Source organism: Lipophrys pholis, assembly GCF_963383615.2.
Source record: "Lipophrys pholis genome assembly, chromosome: 12".
NCBI classification, from domain to species: domain Eukaryota; kingdom Metazoa; phylum Chordata; class Actinopteri; order Blenniiformes; family Blenniidae; genus Lipophrys; species Lipophrys pholis.
Window position 1 is genome coordinate 31,468,840 of NC_137641.1, and position 20,000 is coordinate 31,488,839.

At 48.8% G+C, this 20,000-nt stretch overlaps 1 protein-coding gene across 2 annotated transcripts in view; it reads right to left on the reverse strand.

Moving 5' to 3' along the window:
* Window positions 1–20,000, reverse strand: part of pstpip2 (proline-serine-threonine phosphatase interacting protein 2) — a 28,876-nt gene that overhangs the window by 3,315 nt on the left and 5,561 nt on the right. The window contains exons 3-12 of one of the 2 annotated variants that reach the window (XM_080477560.1): window positions 16,157–16,231; window positions 14,483–14,517; window positions 13,840–13,914; window positions 10,510–10,572; window positions 7,791–7,883; window positions 6,895–6,940; window positions 6,139–6,214; window positions 5,047–5,145; window positions 2,976–3,072; window positions 2,782–2,901 (exon numbers count right to left, since the gene is read on the reverse strand). In XM_080477560.1, coding sequence (XP_080333686.1) covers window positions 2,782–2,901; window positions 2,976–3,072; window positions 5,047–5,145; window positions 6,139–6,214; window positions 6,895–6,940; window positions 7,791–7,883; window positions 10,510–10,572; window positions 13,840–13,914; window positions 14,483–14,517; window positions 16,157–16,231 — 779 coding nt within the window. Of the gene's footprint in view, window positions 1–2,781; window positions 2,902–2,975; window positions 3,073–5,046; window positions 5,146–6,138; window positions 6,219–6,894; window positions 6,941–7,790; window positions 7,884–10,509; window positions 10,573–13,839; window positions 13,947–14,482; window positions 14,518–16,156; window positions 16,232–20,000 lie in introns of both variants that reach the window. The other variant, XM_080477559.1, reaches the window with a different exon arrangement.

A 20,000-nucleotide genomic window follows, 5' to 3' on the forward strand; every position in this document is an offset into this window, starting at 1 on the left:
GTGGTGGTGGTGGGAGTGGTGGTGGTGGTGGTGGGAGTGATGGTGGTGGTGGTGGTGGTGGTGGGAGTGGTAGTGGTGGTGGTGGTGGTGTGTACACTCACATTACACACGGCCTAAGTTCAAAACTACATAACACAACTGAACCTGGATGAACTTCATATTGACCAGTGGTGTCAAACAGAAGGATTTGATCCGGCCATAACCCAGAGCTAATCATAATAATTAAAATAACCATTGATTTTTCTAACTTACATGACCTTGAAAGCCTAACCCTACGCCGCCAGGGTGACTTTGTAAAAAGACTCATTACGCAACAGCTATAGGAGAGGATTTCTGGACCTTTGACTGTATTCTGCACCAGGCTTCATTAAAATGGCCTTTATGTTGAGATTGGAGTCATTTTCATTAGTAATTGTTTGGTTTTTGTGAAAATTCTTACAGTCAAGTTCCTTTTCTCCTAAATTCAATACAATCTACTTGCTCATTATTTCCTCCGCCAAAGAGGTGAGACAATCCCCTGCGTTTGTCAACAAGATATCTCTGAAGACTCTCCAGCTGATCTTCATGTAAACTGGTACAAAGGAAGAACCATAAAATGTTGGTGGAGATCCAGATCAAAAATAATCGTTAAGAATTTTCATTGCACCATGTATTGGTAAATGCTTAGCCTGTCACTTTAAATGACAAGTGCATTGTGGGAAACGGAGTCGTAGCATGTTTTGGTTTGTGTCGTCCCGCTGTGCTGCAGGCCACGCCCCCTGAAAACTCCCATAAGAACCCATGACTACAAGAAGAAAAGTTGGGCTGTGACCAGGCAGGACTGTTCATACTGTGAGGAGAAGCTGTTCAACGTGCAGACCACGCCCCCTGACAACAGGCCACGCCCCTCAGGCACACTTCTGTCTGATTGGTGTTTTAACTGTCCAACGGCAGTTTATTTCTGGCCTCCAACGTTTTCAGAAACACATTAGTCTGAACTGTTTCAGGAATAAAAGAGAAAGTTTGTGTCTGAGACGCCATGTTGGTTTGAACTGCAGGAGCTGAGTGATGCGTTCAGGTGCATCATGTAACTCCGCCCTCCGACATTTTAACGAGCTGTTGGGCTCATACAGTAGCGAGGTTACAAGCTAAACATAACTAAAATATGACTGATAGTCATTAGTGAGCTGGAACATGCAGCACACGGCAGAGCTGAAGTGTCGGCAGTGCAGGACCGACGTAGTTCGGCCCGGACGGTTGGAACCGCCAAACAAAATTTCTTGAGGTCATTTTGTTCGGCAGGACCCCGAAGTACCGAACTTTCTTCTTGTTCTAATGGAGGATGAATCGGCCTTTAGTGAGTGAAACTCCATAATCAGCCAAGGTTCTCCACTACGGTTCTGCAAGAAGGTAAGAATATCTTGTGTTCCTTCAAATTCTGAAATAAAATCACGAGGTCACCAAAGTAACTGTATGAAGAAAGGCCGTTGATCTGGAGGTGGAGAACGTGTCATTTCCCTGTCGACCCTTGGCGGAGGTCAGAAATCTCTGGTTGTTCTTGTTTAGGTCTGCAACGGTTACTTTGGTGTGGTACCACAGGGTTCTGTTCTGGGTCCAATATTATTGTCCGCTAACTTCAGGGGTGTCATTCACTGTATTTTGCACCAGAGGATTCCATTAAAATGAGCTTTATGTTGAGATTCTAGTCATTTTTGGTTGTAATTGTTTTGTCATGTGGAAATACACACATATTTATACTGTAATTTTGCATAGTTTTGAGGCTAATGCTACTGTAATTTCCAGACTATTGAGCACACCTGAATATAAGTCGCAGCCACCAAATTTAAAAAGAAAAAAAGAAAGGTCGAAGTTACATGATGCACCTGAATGCATCACCCATGTGTCGGTGGCATGAAGCTTGTTAATCCGTAAAAATCCATAAATTAGCCGCCCAGGGTTCAAAGCATGCAGCAGCTTATAGTCCAGAAAGGACGGTACTCTGCACCACAACAAAGACAAATTTTCAAGTTTAAGTGGCTCCACTCCAGAACACCGGTTCCTTTTGTCTGATCATCAACAGGAGGCGGAGCTTCAGGAACCTGAAAACCTTTTTTTTTTTTAACACGGTCCCAGAGTGGGGAAATTCCAGAACCTCGTCTGTGAGGTGACGGCAAAGACCATCTGTGGAAAAAGATGAGGTAATCGCCCCCCACCGCGGTTTGTGATGTCATCTAATAACCAGAACGATGGCGGACTCCATGCTCCAGGTGGCGCTGCAGAAGCTACTGATACTAGCAGGAGGAGCGGGAGCATAGACCTATAGAACTCTGAGTTATATAGAAGTATATGAGCAGGAGTCTACTTCTAAATTTCTATGTGCTCTGTGTCTTCTTCTGTATTTTTGGTGTATTTGGTGAGTCACAGCGCCCCTATAGGCCTGGCATATGTACTACATACCCTGAAGCTGACTTCATGGTGACGTGTGGACGGATTTATTTTAGAGAAGGCGGGGGAGAAAAAGGTTGTTTTGTTCTGGTGTGGACAGGAATTCAATTTGAAGGTTATCGTGGCACTTTGTTACAGGTCCAGACCACTCAGGATGAAACTGGGCTGAATGTGGTCCCTGAACTACGGGGTGTTTGACACCCCTGCTCCAACTAACACAGTTCAGTTTGAGGCTCCACACTTCAAAAAGGTCCCGTCCTGCATGCTGGTAAGAATTGAAACTACAGTCCCAAAGTAACAGTCAGAGTACTCCCTGAATACTTTAGGTGTAATACTGGACGTCACTGACACACACACCTCTGCTGTGTGTTGGCTCAGGTAATGGACCTCGCCTGGCCGCTGGCGCAGGCAGGCGTTGTGGAGCGGCTCCGGTCGGCGACTTCTGACCGCTATAGAAGTTCTCGTATGGAACCGACGCTGCAGGATGAAAACAAACACTGATGAAGCTGCAGGTGTGAGCGAGGAAATGATGACATCATATCGGATCCTACCTGGAGGTTTGTCTCGGGTCTGCCTGAGGTTTATAAAGTGTTCGATGTCTTGTTGGACGTCACATTGTTCCAGTGACTTCCTCACTTCCTCGTAGAGCTACACACACACACACACACACACACACACACACACACACACACACACACACACACACACACACACACACACACACACACACACACACACACACACAGAGTAAATTCAATAACTTTTATTCACCTGATCTCGATCCTGGAGCTCAGTCTGACCTTTAACCTTTTATAGGTAACTGATTCAAATACTTCTGAGGACTAAAACTCGTCCCTTGAGTTTCAGAGGGATGGTTAAGTTTATTCCTTATTTCAGGTCATTAATGTAAAATAAAAAGTGACGTGAAGCACAATTATATCACAATTTAGAACTACAAACAGTCAATGACCAACAATTGAAGTGACTGAAGCAATGAATTCTTGTTGACTTGTTGTGTTTTGGGATCCGTTTCCACGACAACTGCGCTCGGAGGTACTGAAAACACAACTTTGGAAAACAGCTCGCAAGATGGAACTTTTTGAAAATACTCTGATTCCATGGAAAAAGGAGAAAATGCTACTTTTTTAAAAGCTGAATACTGCTCCTTGTCACAACCATCGTGAAAAAGTTCTTCTGCACATGCTCAGTAGAGCCAATCAGAACAAAGTTTCTTCTGTGGTGTCATGACTCCCAGTCTATATTAACCCTAATAACAATCCACCTTGGCAGTTTTATTTTGACAGTCACCCTAATAACAATCCACCTTGGCAGTTTTATTTTGCCAGTCACCATAATAACAATTCAACTTGGCAGTTTTATTTTGACAGTCACCCTAATAACAATCCACCTTGGCAGTTTTATTTTGACAGTCACCATTATAACAATCCAACTTGGTGGTCTGTCCTCTAGAATGTCCGTGTTCTTCCGTTGTTTATGTTTAGAGCTCGTTGTTCTCTACTCTGTGTGCTTTCAGTTCTAAAACAAACAACAGCTCCCTCTTGTGGACCGGTATGGAAACGACAACATTTGCAGTATTTCTGTTGTTGCCATGTAAACGTGAAAACTTTTCTGAAAACAAAGCATTTTCACTTGAATCGTTGTCATGTAAACAGGACCTTAAGTTATTGTGCTTTAAGATTTCATGTCGTCCTAATAACGGTGCTTTTTCTCTCGTCCCTAATTTATCTGGGACTGGACTCTGATTTTATTATGTGTGTGTGGTTTCACTACAAAAACAACCAACAGCACCAACTTGTGGCCAGGCACAACTACACTGTTTTCAGTGTTTCCGTGTAAACTAAAGGTTCTCAGTGTGGCCAGCAGCAACGTCTCTGTCGGCCCACAATGAGTTACAGGTGTTAGTTTTAATGTGACTGCGTCGCTATGGAAGGATCAGTCTGCGTTTCGTGGTCTTTGGCAACATAAAGGCAGCTTGGTCTGGCGGTAATTACAGTTGTGGCCTTTAGGGGCGCTGTGACTCACCAAATACACCAAAAACACAAAAAAGACATTATCATTTTCCACAGATGTGCGTCTTTGGCCATCCACTCCTCTAGTGCAGCCGGCCGTGTTAAAAGAGAAAACCTCCTAAAGGGCGGCGCTGTGAGGATGATCACACAGAAACAGAGTTCTAAACAGGTCTTCTCATCTAGTCTGAAATGGAGCCCACAGGACTGTTGTACCTTAATGTGACTGCAGAGGGCAGAAAACCCCATTTTGGATCTTGTGTGCTTTACAATATTTCTCGTCATGCAGGTTTAGCCTCATTTATTAATTAAAATGCATTTATTGCACATTACTGAATGTAGAGTAATAAATGTAAATTGTAGAGAAGCAACCTGGTCATTAAAATGATTTCAAATGGAATTTGTTTTGTCTGTCTTGTCCTCGTCCCGTGTTGAGTTACTAAATTGTCCCCCAGCTGTCTAAACTTAGAGAAGCTCTGGTGTAGGTTTTATTACCCGGCAGCAAAACAATGAGGTTATAAGAGTTTTTATAAAGTCCAGTGAGAGACCTGAAAGCTAAGAAAAAGAATAAAAAATCCCATTTGACCGGTTTTACCTGGTCATCGGTGACACACTGCTGGGACAGCAGGTTCAGGTGAGTCCACACCGTGTGCCTCACCACGGTGATTCGCTCCACCGACTGTTTCTCAAACATCTGCGTGAAAGAAAAGAAGAGGTGAGGCGGAGGGGAGGCGGACGTGAGGTGGAGGGGAGGCGGAGGGGAGGCGGAGGTGAGGCGGAGGGGAGGCGGACGGGAGGCAGAGAGGAGGCGGAGGTGAGGCGGAGGGGAGGCGGACGGGAGGCAGAGAGGAGGCGGAGGGGAGGCGGAGGTGAGGCGGAGGTGAGGCGGAGGTGAGGCGGAGGGGAGGCGGACGGGAGGCAGAGAGGAGGCGGAGGTGAGGCGGAGGGGAGGCGGAGGTGAGGCAGACGGGAGGTGGACGGGAGGCGGAGGTGAGGCGGACGGGAGGCGGAGGGGAGGCAGAGGTGAGGCGGACCGGAGGCGGAGGTGAGGCGGAGGTGAGGCAGAGAGGAGGCGGAGGTGAGGCAGACGGGAGGCGGAGGTGAGGCGGAGGTGAGGCGGAGGTGAGGCAGAGAGGAGGCGGAGGTGAGGCGGAGGGGAGGCGGAGGTGAGGCGGAGGGGAGGCGGACGGGAGGCGGAGGGGAGGCGGAGGTGAGGCGGAGGTGAGGCGGAGGGGAGGCGGAGGGGAGGCGGGCGGGAGGCGGAGGTGAGGCAGAGGTGAGGCGGAGGGGAGGCGGACAGGAGGCGGAGGTGAGGCAGAGAGGAGGCGGAGGTGAGGCGGAGGTGAGGCGGAGGGGAGGCGGAGGTGAGGCGGAGGGGAGGCGGAGGTGAGGCAGAGAGGAGGCGGAGGTGAGGCGGAGGTGAGGCAGAGAGGAGGCGGAGGTGAGGCAGAGAGGAGGCGGAGGTGAGGCGGAGGGGAGGCGGAGGTGAGGCGGAGGGGAGGCGGAGGGGAGGCGGAGGTGAGGCAGAGAGGAGGCGGAGGTGAGGCGGAGGGGAGGCGGAGGTGAGGCGGAGGGGAGGCGGAGGTGAGGCAGAGAGGAGGCGGAGGTGAGGCGGAGGTGAGGCAGAGAGGAGGCGGAGGTGAGGCGGAGGGGAGGCGGCGTTCCACCACGTTCCGGCTGTTGTCACCTGGCAGGCTGTGATGTGCTCCGTCATCCAGTCGTCTCGGATCTTGGCCAGAACGCTGACGTTCTGCTGGTACAGCCTGTCTAACCAGAGCAGAACTCCTCTGAGCACCTCCAGAACCTCCACAGACCAGAACACTACTTTTACACAGTTTCCACCAAATCTAAATAGTCTGGAGCCGCACAACGTGCAAATGATCCCAAATACATAAAATAGCATTCATAACTTTAATACTTAGAACTTTATCTCTTTTTCTTTTCTGTTCTTTTCTCCGTAGTTTTAGCCATTTTATAAATGTTTTGTCATTCAAGCCATTTTAGCTGTTTATACCTGCTGTACATTTCCAGATACAAAAGTTTTAGCTGTTAAATTGAAGCTTTTCTGACTGTTTTTGATGATTTGATCATTTTAGAGATTTTCTTAACTGTAGATTTTGCCATTTTTTCCACGTCTATTAATTCGAGCTATTTTTCCTTCTTTAGCTCTTTTTAGCCTGGAAATTACAGCATTTTTTCCAAATCAGCATGTAAACACATAAAATCAAAATGAAAGCAAAATGTTTGTTTACAGAGAATTCTTCGAAGTTTGGTGGAGCGGCTCCAGAGGAGCTGAAGAGGCTCCAGAGGAGCTGAAGAGGCTCCAGAGGGGCTGAAGTGGCTCCAGAGCTGCAGGATGCTGCTCCATCACCAGCAGTGACGAAATGTGAGTCAATCAAGCATCAATAGAATAGGAGTTATTGGTTCTGACTGCAGAACTCACCTGCTTCTTCTGCGTTCTGCTTCGCCTGCTGAGCTTTCGAGTAGAGCTGAAAACAAAGAAGAGGTTGTCGGTGTAACGCCGGCGCCACGCAGGCGCCACGCAGCCCTTGGGTTGCCAGATCTGGTAGGATGTAATGTTCAGTTTCACATCTTCCAACACATTTGTTTTACATGAGAAGAACATTTACATGCGTTTCTGAGACTAATGCTTTCATACAGTCTCGTTTCCAATCATTAATCCCAAAGCGGGACTAAAGATTTTTATATAAAATGACCAAAAAAAGGTTTTAGGACCAAAAGAGCCATTGTTGTCCCACCAAATCCTTTAAAATGAGGCTAATGTGAGCCGTTCTGTCCCTCTGTCCTTCTGTCCTTATGTCATTCTGTCCCTCTGTCCTTATGTCCCTCTGTCCTTATGTCCCTCTGTCCTTCTGTCCCTCTGTCCTTATGTCCCTCTGTCCTCATGTCCCTCTGTCCTTATGTCCCTATGTCATTATGTCCCTCTGTCCTTATGTCCCTCTGTCCTTCTGTCCCTCTGTCCTTCTGTGCCTCTGTCCCTCTGTCCTTATGTCCCTCTGTCATTCTGTCCCTCTGTCCTTATGTCCCTCTGTCCTTCTGTCCCTCTGTCCTTATGTCATTCTGTCCTTCTGTCCCTCTGTCCTTCTGTCCCTCTGTCCTTCTGTCCAGCATTTAGATCCTTTCCACAGCTTTTTAAACGTGAGAATTTCAACCCATTTAGTATAAATTGCAAAACCCAATTCCATCTGGTTCCTCTCACACCTTCTAACATGGCGTAACACATAGAAATAAGCTTTGCTTGTCTTTTTGTGACACAACGGACAGAAATGCTCTCCCAGGTTGTGACGCCTCTGAGCAGCTCTCCTGGAGGTTCGGTACCTTCTCCATGTGTTTGGTGTTGTTGGTGTTTCGGTTCACGTTCTGATCTGCTTCTTCTTTGTCCCGACACTTCTGCTCGTACGTCTTCTTGGACTGCGGGCAGCACAGTTTGCATTAGCATTAGCATTAGCACACCATGCTACATTTAGGAAACAGGTAGAACGGAGCTCCTGGCTGTTTGGTTTTTTCATTTCATTTGAGCCGCGCATGAGAAGCACTTCTTCTTTTCAGGAGGATTTCTGTGGGGTTGTATGATTGCCTGCCGCTGACTTCCCAGGTTGGTCAACACAACTTCCCCTACTAAAGAGGAAGACGAGTGGAGAGAATGGAGTGGCGTGGTTTTATTGTTTTTTCATAATGCAACTGAAACGTCTCTCACATGAATCAGTGGTGCCACTTTGCTCACATAGGAACTTCTGCTTTTCCTCTGACGGCTCGGTGGCACCGCAGGGATTCCAATACGAGTATGAGAATGTGACTGACAGTGTTCCATGAGCATTAGGGAGTATTCAGCACTCATTTAGCAAAAGGCCTCGGAGCAGACCCTGAGATTTGTAATTTTTACTTTTACTTCTGCCACAAACCATTATTTTGATAGTCGACTAACCAGCGATTATTTTTTCGATCAGTCGACTAAAGGATGAAACATAAAATGAATGTAAAACATGGAGCTTATCTCACCAGCATGAAGCTGCTCTTATATAACCATCATTAGTTTTCAGCTTGAAGTGTTTAAGGTTTATACTAACTAAAAATAAAGACAATTAAGATGATCGTTCGTTAAACCATTAATGAAATATGCTTGTAGCAACAAACTGTGCAGCATAAAGTACAAACAGCTGAGTAAAATAAGGAAAAGGCGCCGGCCTAAACAACACAGAAATAAATACTTCAGCTTTATTTTGTAGGTTTTTTCTTTCCTTAATTTGTCTTTGGCATCAAACAGCAACAAAGAGGGAGAAACCTGGAACTAAGGAGGTATTAAGGTTCTGATCTCACTGACTCAAATAGAACAAAAGTCCATTTTGTGCTCAGTGCTCACAACTGTTAACGTTTATAGCTTTATAAGTAAGTAGTTAGTTATCTCTCTGTTTACGCTAATATTAGCAGCTAACTAGCCACTTAGCTTACCGAGACGACGGCTCCTCTTCATGATGTCACGAGCCACAACCTGCTTCCTGTTCAGGTGCTCGTGCATCACAGTTGTGCTGCCGTGGAAGGCCAGTTGTGTCTTGCTGATACTGCATTGCACACTTTGCAACCCGATTACCACTGCTGCGCATGTGTGTCAAGGACAGACAGGCAGACGCGACAGTGCAAGGTGCCGCAGCGGTTTGGAGAGAAAAACAAATAAAAAAAACGACTCGTCGACTATTTTAATAGTCGACAAATCGTGACTAGTCAACCAATCGCGACCCGTCGACTAATCGCGACTAGTCACGACTAGGCGACTAATCGCGACTAGGCGACTAATCGTAGCAGCACTACTTCGGGGTCAATTTTGGATTTTTGTATTACGGGAAACACGATAAGAGAACAATGAGCTCTAAACATTAACACTGGGAGAACACGGACATTAAAAAAGTTGAGAAGTTCCCCATTCCCACAGAGATGGACCGTTTTCAAAAAGTTGCGTTTCCCCCGGTTCCATGTAGTCGTAGTTGAAGCGTTTCTGAAAAGTGGCATTTCCCTCATTTCCATGGAGACAAACTTGGAGCGTTTACGAAAAGGTTTTCAAAAAGTTGTGTTTTCAGTGGCTCCGAGCACCGTTGTCATGTAATCGAAAACCCAACACAAGTTTTCTTTTTTCGCTCAACAAACACTTTGAAATTGAAAACGGGCCTCAGTTTGGACTGTGGCGTTTGTTTCGACCCTCGCTGTAACCCTTCTTGTTTTCATATTTTTCAGTATCATTTGTGTCGCTCTCCTGCCTTCACCTTGGATCTTTTTCATCCACGTACCAAAACGTAACAAACTAGAGCTACACTCGGTAGAGCGCAGGTCTTCGCCAACGCCACATTTGTTTGTGGAACTGAGATAGCATTGCTGGCATGATAGCTGTTAGCTCATATCAATGCTAACTAGCCTGTCAGGCAGCTACACCACTGTGTGAAACCCTGAGCGTCTCCATGGCAACAGACGCTGATCTCCTTTGATCTCCTCCATGAGGTGCCTCTCTCATCTTCAGTTTATGGGACATTATTTGACAGTTTTTTGGGCTCTAATGATTGGTCCTTGGGAGATGACAAATCATCCATGAAGATTTCATGGATGATTTGTATTAATAGTTCTTGTGAAAAGTTGGTAGAATACAAACAAACAAACCAATAAATAAATAAATAAATAAATCCAGCCCAAAGCATGACCCTCTGGGTCCTACTTTCTTTGGTGAAAAAGGGAATTAGTCAACGTGACAGTTTGACTGTAAAGAGGCTCAGGAGCTGAGCGGAGCTTTCGTTGTGTTGAAATATGAAAAGCAGTGAAATAGGAGGGCGGGAGAGCAAAGAAGAACCAGAAGATTCAAAGAAGAACCAGAAGATTCAAAGAAGAACCAGAAGATTCAAAGCAGAAACAGAAGTTCATCCAAACAATAGGACATTCTGCTTTTTCATGTTGGGATTCAGCAGAAGTGAGAGAAACTTTTTTAAGGGGAAAACATGTTATTCATTGTTGTTTGACGGATAATTGAAGGAATTGATCTCCTCATGCTTTGACTTACATCCATGGTCTTCTTGAACTGAGAGGACACTTGTTTGTGGAGGACGTCCATCTGAAGTTCCATCTGAAGGGACAAAAACAGCACGTGGTCTTTTTAAACGGTGGCTGGATGTGACGGCGGCTGGATGTGGCGGTGGCTGGATGTGGCGGTGGCTGGATGTGGACGTGGCTGGATGTGGACGTGGCTGGATGTGAACGTGGCTGGATGTGGCGGCGGCTGGATGTGGCGGTGGCGGTGGCTGGATGTGGCGGTGGCTGGATGTGGCGGTGGCTGGATGTGGCGGCGGCTGGATGTGGCGGTGGCTGGATGTGGACGTGGCTGGATGTGGCGGTGGCTGGATGTGGCGGCGGCTGGATGTGGCGGTGGCTGGATGTGATGGTGGCTGGATGTGGCAGCGGCGGTGGCTGGATGTGACGGTGGCTGGATGTGACGGCGGCTGGATGTGGCGGTGGCTGGATGTGGACGTGGCTGGATGTGGACGTGGCTGGATGTGGCGGCGGCCGGATGTGGCGGTGGCTGGATGTGGACGTGGCTGGATGTGGCGGCGGCTGGATGTGGCGGTGGCTGGATGTGGCGGCGGCTGGATGTGGCGGCGGCTGGATGTGGACGTGGCTGGATGTGGACGTGGCTGGATGTGGACGTGGCTGGATGTGGCGGCGGCTGGATGTGGACGTGGCTGGATGTGGCGGCGGCTGGATGTGGACGTGGCTGGATGTGGCGGCGGCTGGATGTGGACGTGGCTGGATGTGGCGATGGCTGGATGTGGCGGCGGCTGGATGTGGCGGTGGCTGGATGTGACGGTGGCTGGATGTGACGGCGGCGGCGGCTGGATGTGGCGGTGGCTGGATGTGGCGGTGGCTGGATGTGGCGGCGGCTGGATGTGACGGCGGCTGGATGTGACGGCGGCTGGATGTGGCGGTGGCTGGATGTGACGGCGGCTGGATGTGACGGTGGCTGGATGTGACGGTAGCTGGATGTGGCGGTGGCTGGATGTGACGTGGCTGGATGTGGCGGTGGCTGGATGTGACGGTGGCTGGATGTGACGTGGCTGTGGCGGTGGCTGGATGTGGCGGTGGCTGGATGTGACGGTGGCTGGATGTGACGTGGCTGTGGCGGTGGCTGGATGTGGCGGTGGCTGGATGTGGCGGCGGATGGATGTGACGTGGCTGGATGTGGCGGTGGCTGGATGTGGCGGTGGCTGGATGTGACGGTGGCTGGATGTGGCGGTGGCTGTGGCGGTGGCTGGATGTGGCGGTGGCTGTGGCGGTGGCTGGATGTGGCGGTGGCTGGATGTGGCGGAGGCTGGATGTGACGGTGGCTGGATGTGGCGGAGGCTGTGGCGGTGGCTGGATGTGGCGGCGGATGGATGTGGCGGCGGATGGATGTGGCGGTGGCTGGATGTGATGGTGGCTGGATGTGACGGTAGCTGGATGTGGCGGCGGATGGATGTGGCGGCGGATGGATGTGGCGGCGGATGGATGTGGCGGCGGCGGCGGCTGGATGTGGCGGCGGATGGATGTGGCGGCGGCTGGATGTGGTGGCGGATGGATGTGACGGTGGCTGGATGTGGCGGTGGCTGGATGTGGCGGCGGATGGATGTGGCGGCGGATGGATGTGGCGGCGGATGGATGTGGCGGCGGCGGCGGCAGGATGTGGCGGCGGCGGCGGCGGGATGTGGCGGCGGCTGGATGTGGCGGCGGCTGGATGTGCCGGCGGCGGTGGCTGGATGTGGCGGCGGCTGGATGTGGCGGTGGCTGGATGTGACGTGGCTGTGGCGGTGGCTGGATGTGGCGGCGACTGGATGTGGCGGCGGCTGGATGTGGCGGCGGCGGCGGCTGGATGTGGCGGTGGCTGGATGTGACGGTGGCTGGATGTGGCGGTGGCTGGATGTGGCGGTGGCTGGATGTGGCGGTGGCTGGATGTGGCGGTGGCTGTGGCGGTGGCTGGATGTGGCGGTGGCTGGATGTGGCGGTGGCTGGATTTGACGGTGGCTGGATGTGGCGGTGGCTGGATGTGGCGGTGGCTGGATGTGGCGGTGGCTGGATGTGGCGGTGGCTGTGGCGGTGGCTGGATGTGGCGGTGGCTGTGGCGGTGGCTGGATGTGGCGGCGGCTGGATGTGGCGGTGGCTGGATGTGGCGGTGGCTGGATGTGGCGGTGGCTGTGGCGGTGGCTGGATGTGGCGGTGGCTGTGGCGGTGGCTGGATGTGGCGGTGGCTGGATGTGGCGGTGGCTGGATGTGGCGGTGGCTGGATGTGGCGGCGGCTGGATGTGACGGTGGCTGGATGTGGCGGAGGCTGGATGTGGCGGCGGCTGGATGTGACGGTAGCTGGATGTGGCGGTGGCTGGATGTGATGGTGGCTGGATGTGATGGTGGCTGGATGTGGCGGCGGATGGATGTGGCGGCGGATGGATGTGGCGGCGGCTGGATGTGACGGCGGATGGATGTGGCGGCGGATGGATGTGGCGGCGGATGGATGTGGCGGTGGCTGGATGTGGCGGTGGCTGGATGTGATGGTGGCTGGATGTGACGGTAGCTGGATGTGGCGGCGGATGGATGTGGCGGCGGATGGATGTGGCGGCGGATGGATGTGGCGGCGGCGGCGGCTGGATGTGGCGGCGGATGGATGTGGCGGCGGATGGATGTGGCGGCGGATGGATGTGGCGGCGGCTGGATGGGGCGGCGGATGGATGTGGCGGCGGATGGATGTGGCGGCGGATGGATGTGGCGGCGGCGGCGGCTGGATGTGGCGGCGGCTGGATGTGGCGGCGGATGGATGTGGCGGTGGCTGGATGTGGCGGCGGATGGATGTGGCGGCGGCGGCGGCTGGATGTGGCGGCGGATGGATGTGGCGGCGGATGGATGTGGCGGCGGATGGATGTGGCGGCGGCTGGATGTGGCGGCGGATGGATGTGGCGGTGGCTGGATGTGGCGGCGGATGGATGTGGCGGCGGCGGCGGCTGGATGTGGCGGCGGATGGATGTGGCGGCGGCTGGATGTGGCGGCGGATGGATGTGGCGGCGGATGGATGTGGCGGCGGATGGATGTGGCGGCGGATGGATGTGGCGGCGGATGGATGTGGCGGCGGCGGCGGCTGGATGTGGCGGCGGATGGATGTGATGGTGGCTGGATGTGATGGTGGCTGGATGTGACGGTGGCTGGATGTGATGGTGGCTGGATGTGACGGTGGCTGGATGTGACGGTGGCTGGATGTGACGGCGGATGGATGTGGCGGCGGATGGATGTGGCGGCGGATGGATGTGGCGGCGGCGGCGGATGGATGTGGCGGCGGATGGATGTGGCGGCGGCCTCGCTCCATCCTTAATCCAACCTTTTTCCGAGCTTCCTTCTGCTTCTCTCGGAACTCCTCCAGTCGGCGGGCCTCCTCCCTCAGGCTCTGTGCCAGCTGCAGGTGAGACAGACTCACCTGTTCAGTCTCTGCAGGAGGAGAAGATGAGGTGAACGAACACCCAGAACCTTTCATCTGGTTTCATCATATAAAAGCTACAATGGACCTTCTGCATTTAATAAAGCAGTAATGGTAACTGGACATTTTAACAGTTACATTTTAAACCACTAAATTCATCTCAGGATGAGAGAAACATATTTATTTAGTTAATTATTCATTTAATTATGTAATTGGTTTACTTGTTCATTCACTCCGTTACTTAATTGGTTACTTATTTATAAAAATAATAATAAGAATAATAGGAATACATTTTATTTGTATTGCACGCTACATTTGTAAATCTCAAAGTGCTGAAGCAACAGTATAAGAAATATACTCTAAATGTATTTATTTACTCACCTATTGACTTGTTTATATACTTCATTATTTATTTACTTACTTATTTACTTACTTATTTACTGATTTACTTATTTACCTATCTACTTACTTATCGACTTACTCACTTATTGACATTCATATTTACGTATTTACTCAGTAAAATAAAATATAATCTTAAAACACTTACGCAGTTTGAACATGTCCAAGGATCTCTTCAGAGTACTTCAGCAAATATAGAAAAGAGAATTATTGGTTAACTTCACAAAGTTGTGCATAAACTCAGCAAATATGAATAAAGAGCTGGAAATATTTCCAATGCTGCATATTCTAAACGTGCAATGCAGTAATGTTTGTGTACAGGAAGCACAGCAGAGAAAGTCTGAGTTTTAAGACAGAATTATTGAATTATACAAACCGTGTCACAGCCAGATTGAATTAACTTCAAATGAAGTAATTTAAGAAAAATGTAATTACATAAAATATTACATGTAAGTACCTTGAAAAAATTGAAATAAATAAATAAAAAATTAATTAAATGACATTAAAAATATATTTAATGAAATCAAATTGAAATAGTTTTTTAATTTAAGTGAATATTAAATTAAAAACTATTTTATTTAATTTTGATTTAAGTTGAATTAAATAAAAAATAACCATATAAATACATGAATTTAATAATAAATTAATTCAAAAAAAGTTAAATTAAATTTTCTTTGGAAATTAATGAATATAAATTTAGGAACATTTCTTAAGTTCAATTGCAAAATCAATGACACAAAAAAACTCATTAAAGAAAATTGAATTAAACCTCAAATTCACATCCCATAGTACTCGCTGGGTGGTATTGGGAGCTTTTTTTGAGTACAAGTGAGTTTTTTGAGTACTCCATGCAGTGTTGGGCAGGATCCCCGATACTGGTCTCTGTAGCCCAGAATAAACGATTGTTCACTCCCGGTGAGGTGTTCACTCCCGGTGAGGTGATCACACCCGGTGAGGTGTTCACTCCCGGTGAGGTGATCACTCCCGGTGAGGTGTTCACTCCCGGTGAGGTGATCACACCCGGTGAGGCGTTCACTCCCGGTGAGGCGTTCACTCCCGGTGAGGCGATCACACCCGGTGAGGCGATCACTCCCGGTGAGGCGTTCACTCCCGGTGAGGCGTTCACACCCGGTGAGGCGTTCACTCCCGGTGAGGTGTTCACTCCCGGTGAGGTGATCACACCCGGTGAGGTGTTCACTCCCGGTGAGGTGATCACTCCCGGTGAGGTGTTCACTCCCGGTGAGGTGATCACACCCGGTGAGGCGTTCACTCCCGGTGAGGCGTTCACTCCCGGTGAGGCGTTCACTCCCGGTGAGGCGATCACACCCGGTGAGGCGATCACTCCCGGTGAGGCGTTCACTCCCGGTGAGGCGTTCACACCCGGTGAGGCGTTCACTCCCGGTGAGGTGATCACACCCGGTGAGGTGATCACTCCCGGTGAGGCGTTCACTCCTGGTGAGGTGATCACACCCGGTGAGGCGTTCACACCCGGTGAGGTGATCACTCCCGGTGAGGCGTTCACTCCCGGTGAGGTGATCACTCCCGGTGAGGCGTTCACTCCTGGTGAGGTGATCACACCCGGTGAGGCGTTCACACCCGGTGAGGCGATCACTCCCGGTGAGGTGTTCCCCGTATCACCCTCTGATGAACACTCCTCCTTCCTCTAACACCACTGATGCTGACACATTGAACAGGAACTAAATGACAGATCTGGACCCTGACATGACAGTAGAAAAGTGAGCAGCCACGTTCAGTAACCACAGGATGTCCTTAGCGGATGTTTCAAAGTAAAGCACACACAGATGTTACTGAGGTGGCTCACTTCATCTCGTTGTGTCCGCACACCTTCTTGGACAAGCCCAGCAGATCTTTGGCGTACTTCTCTTCTACCGAAGCCCTGAAACAAACAACAACAAAAACAGCGACTCCACCATGAGGACCACACTTATAGTTATACTTTCTCCACTGAAGTGCAGTAAATATGTGTAAAAACTGAAAGTACTGATTCAATTTCTGAACTTAAGTAAAGATAAAACACTCCAGGCTCTGAGATGTACTTGAATGCCACAGTAAACATGAAACACGAGGTATCCACAAGGAACTTCAATCTTTTATGTTGATATTATTCCAAACACAGTGGTGAGCGTGAGAATGTTTGGTCTGAGAACTCATTTACACCTTTTCAAGTGAAAAGTGAAAAACTTTCAAGGCGTGTCGAGTGTCCATCAAAACAACAACGGCGCTTGGCGCCACAGGAAACCACAACGTTTTGAGAACAGCTCCAAAAGCAGAACTAAAATACTCCTACTACCAATAAATGGCGGAAAACACAATTTTTTTTAAAACGCTGCTACTGCAGATGTGAACGACAGTAATAACTACTTCTGCACATGCTCAGTAGAGCCAATCAGAACAAAGTTTCCTCCATGGTGTCATGACTCCCAGTCCATGTTCTCCTGGACTTGGTACTTTTATTTTGACAGTCACCATAATAACAATCCAACTTGCTGGTCTGTCCACTAGAATGTCTGTTCTCCTGTTCATGTTTAGAGCTCGTTGTTCTCTACTGTGTGTGTGTGTGTGTGTGTGTGTGTGTGTGTGTGTGTGTGTGTGTGTGTGTGTGTGTGTGTGTGTGTGTGTGTGTGTGTGTGTGTGTGTGTGTGTGTGTGTGTGTGTGGATGTGTGTGTGGATGTGTGTGTGTGTGTGTGGATGTGTGTGTGTGTGTGTGGATGTGTGTGTGGATGTGTGTGTGTGTGTGTGTGTGTGTGTTTGTGTGTGTGTGTGTGTGTGTGTGTGTGTGTGTGGATGTGTGTGTGTGTGTGTGTGTGTGTGTGTGTGTGTGTGTGTGTGTGTGTGGATGCGCTTTCAGTACTAGAACTAACAACAGCACCCACTAGTGGCCCGAAATGAAAACGACATTGTTTTCAGTGTTTCTGCTGGTTCCTTGGAAGGAGACATTATTTTTAAAAAGTTGCGCTGTAAACTTGAACCCTGGCGGTGGAAGATAACGACACACGTCCTGACTGAACCACTGCAGGGGCCACATGGGGCTCTTTTATCTCTATAGTGGAACAATTCCATTAAAATAAGAAACCTATAAAAACATTTGATCTCGTTTTCAGATTATTTAAGCACACAAAGTCTTTTTCAGAATGATTTTTAACTCTGGGCTAAAAAAGGCTTTAAAGAGAAAGAGACAGGTGAAATGGAGGTAAAGAGGTGAAACAGTTAAAAAACCCAAACTATTATGACTGGGCTACCGACCAGAAAGACCTTAGAAACAGGAGCAAAATACACACAACTGCTTAGAAAATGAGCCAAAACGGTTAAAAGTGATGAAATATCAACATTTTGTAAAAAACTAATGCTGAAAAAGGTTGGAAACTCTAAATGAGGTCCAAAAACAGCTGAAATGTTTCTGTTTCTATGTAGAAACTGTAGACGCTGGGTCAGCCTCATTTGAGGGTCTTTTCACATTGTGCTCGTCCGGGACTCAGTTCACCTGGGAGGGGGCGGAGCCTAGAAGGTTCACTCCTTCATTTGGTTCAGGTGGCTTCACATTCTGAGCCTGAGAAATGTCACACAATTACAACAGCTGCAGTCTGGGGGCGCTGTCGCCCCAAAACAAACAGTGACCAGAGAAATACGGCTCATTGATTGGTCCAGACCAAAAGAGGAAGTCCTGCCCCTTTAGCCCATGGTGGCTAGGCTAGTTAGCTAATGGCTAATGGGTACCACAACAACCACAAGATTCTTTAGACCAGATATCAATGAGTCTTCCTCTCTACTTCCTCCTCTCTACTTCCTCCTCTCTACTTCCTCCTCTCTACTTCCTCCTCTCTACTTCCTCCTCTCTACTTCCTCCTCTCTACTTCTTCCTCTCTACTTCCTCCTCTCTACTTCTTCCTCTGTACTTCTTCCTCTCTACTTCTTCCTCTCTACTTCCTCCTCTCTACTTCTTCCTCTGTACTTCCTCCTCTCTACTTCCTCCTCTCTACTTCTTCCTCTGTACTTCTTCCTCTCTACTTCTTCCTCTCTACTTCCTCCTCTCTACTTCTTCCTCTCTACTTCTTCATCTCTACTTCCAGATTGTTAGTAAACGAAGGGAGACCTAGCATTTCATGAAGACCAGAGATCTAGTTTAGGAGGTGAGCAGACCCTAAAGAGACTCTGTCCAGATCTAACAGGAGGTGAGCAGACCCTAAAGAGACTCTGTCCAGATCTAACAGGAGGTGAACAGACCCTAAAGAGACTCTGTCCAGATCTAACAGGAGGTGAACAGACCCTAAAGAGACTCTGTCCAGATCTAACAGGAGGTGAACAGACCCTAAAGAGACTCTGTCCAGATCAAACAGGAGGTGAACAGACCCTAAAGAGACTCTGTCCAGATGGAACAGGAGGTGAACAGACCCTAAAGAGACTCTGTCCAGATCTAACAGGAGGTGAACAGACCCTAAAGAGACTCTGTCCAGATGGAACAGGAGGTGAACAGACCCTAAAGAGACTCTGTCCAGATCTAACAGGAGGTGAGCAGACCCTAAAGAGACTCTGTCCAGATCTAACAGGAGGTGAACAGACCCTAAAGAGACTCTGTCCAGATCAAACAGGAGGTGAACAGACCCTAAAGAGACTCTGTCCAGATCTAACAGGAGGTGAACAGACCCTAAAGAGACTCTGTCCAGATCAAACAGGAGGTGAACAGACCCTAAAGAGACTCTGTCCAGATGGAACAGGAGGTGAACAGACCCTAAAGAGACTCTGTCCAGATCTAACAGGAGGTGAGCAGACCCTAAAGAGACTCTGTCCAGATCTAACAGGAGGTGAACAGACCCTAAAGAGACTCTGTCCAGATCTAACAGGAGGTGAACAGACCCTAAAGAGACTCTGTCCAGATCAAACAGGAGGTGAACAGACCCTAAAGAGACTCTGTCCAGATCTAACAGGAGGTGAACAGACCCTAAAGAGACTTTTTCAAAACGTCACTGTTTTCGTTGAAATGTTTCCCATTTGCTTGGTGGTTTGGTTACTAGAGCCTCTTGTGGGCTGGTTTTGGTCCGGCGGCTTTATGTTGGACACCCCGACCCATTTAGTTCGATATTCCTGGCTTGAAGGACTTTCTGTGGATTTCTGTGGATTTCTAAAGATGGGATTTCCTCTCTTATTTGGCCCATTTATAAAAATCCTTGTCAGTGAGTGTTGGTGTCTGCAGGGACGTGTGGGAGTGTCTGAATCAATAAAGTTCTGTTCTATTCTATTTTGACTTTCAAAAAGAACTCCTTATCTTCTGGAAACACAGTAATAAAAGAAGCTTCACACCAGCTGATTCATTTGCATGGAAAACACACAGACGACAGTCAAAATGTTCAATTTACATTTAAACTCAGATTTGATCTTCATGAAGAAACCGAAGGTTTGTTTTTAGAAAGGCGACTTCATAAAGGTACGAACGGGATCTATGGTTGGGATCTGATAAGAAGAAACAGACAGGTCGTTATACAGAAAAAAACAAAGTGAATGGAACTAAAGAGGAAGTGTTTAATATATATATATATATATATATATATAAAAAGAGGTGATTCTGGAGAGGTTCTGGGTTTAGAAATGCCAGCAAGGCCTTGTGGGCTGTTAGAAATGGAATAAATACTCACTCCTGATATTTGGTATT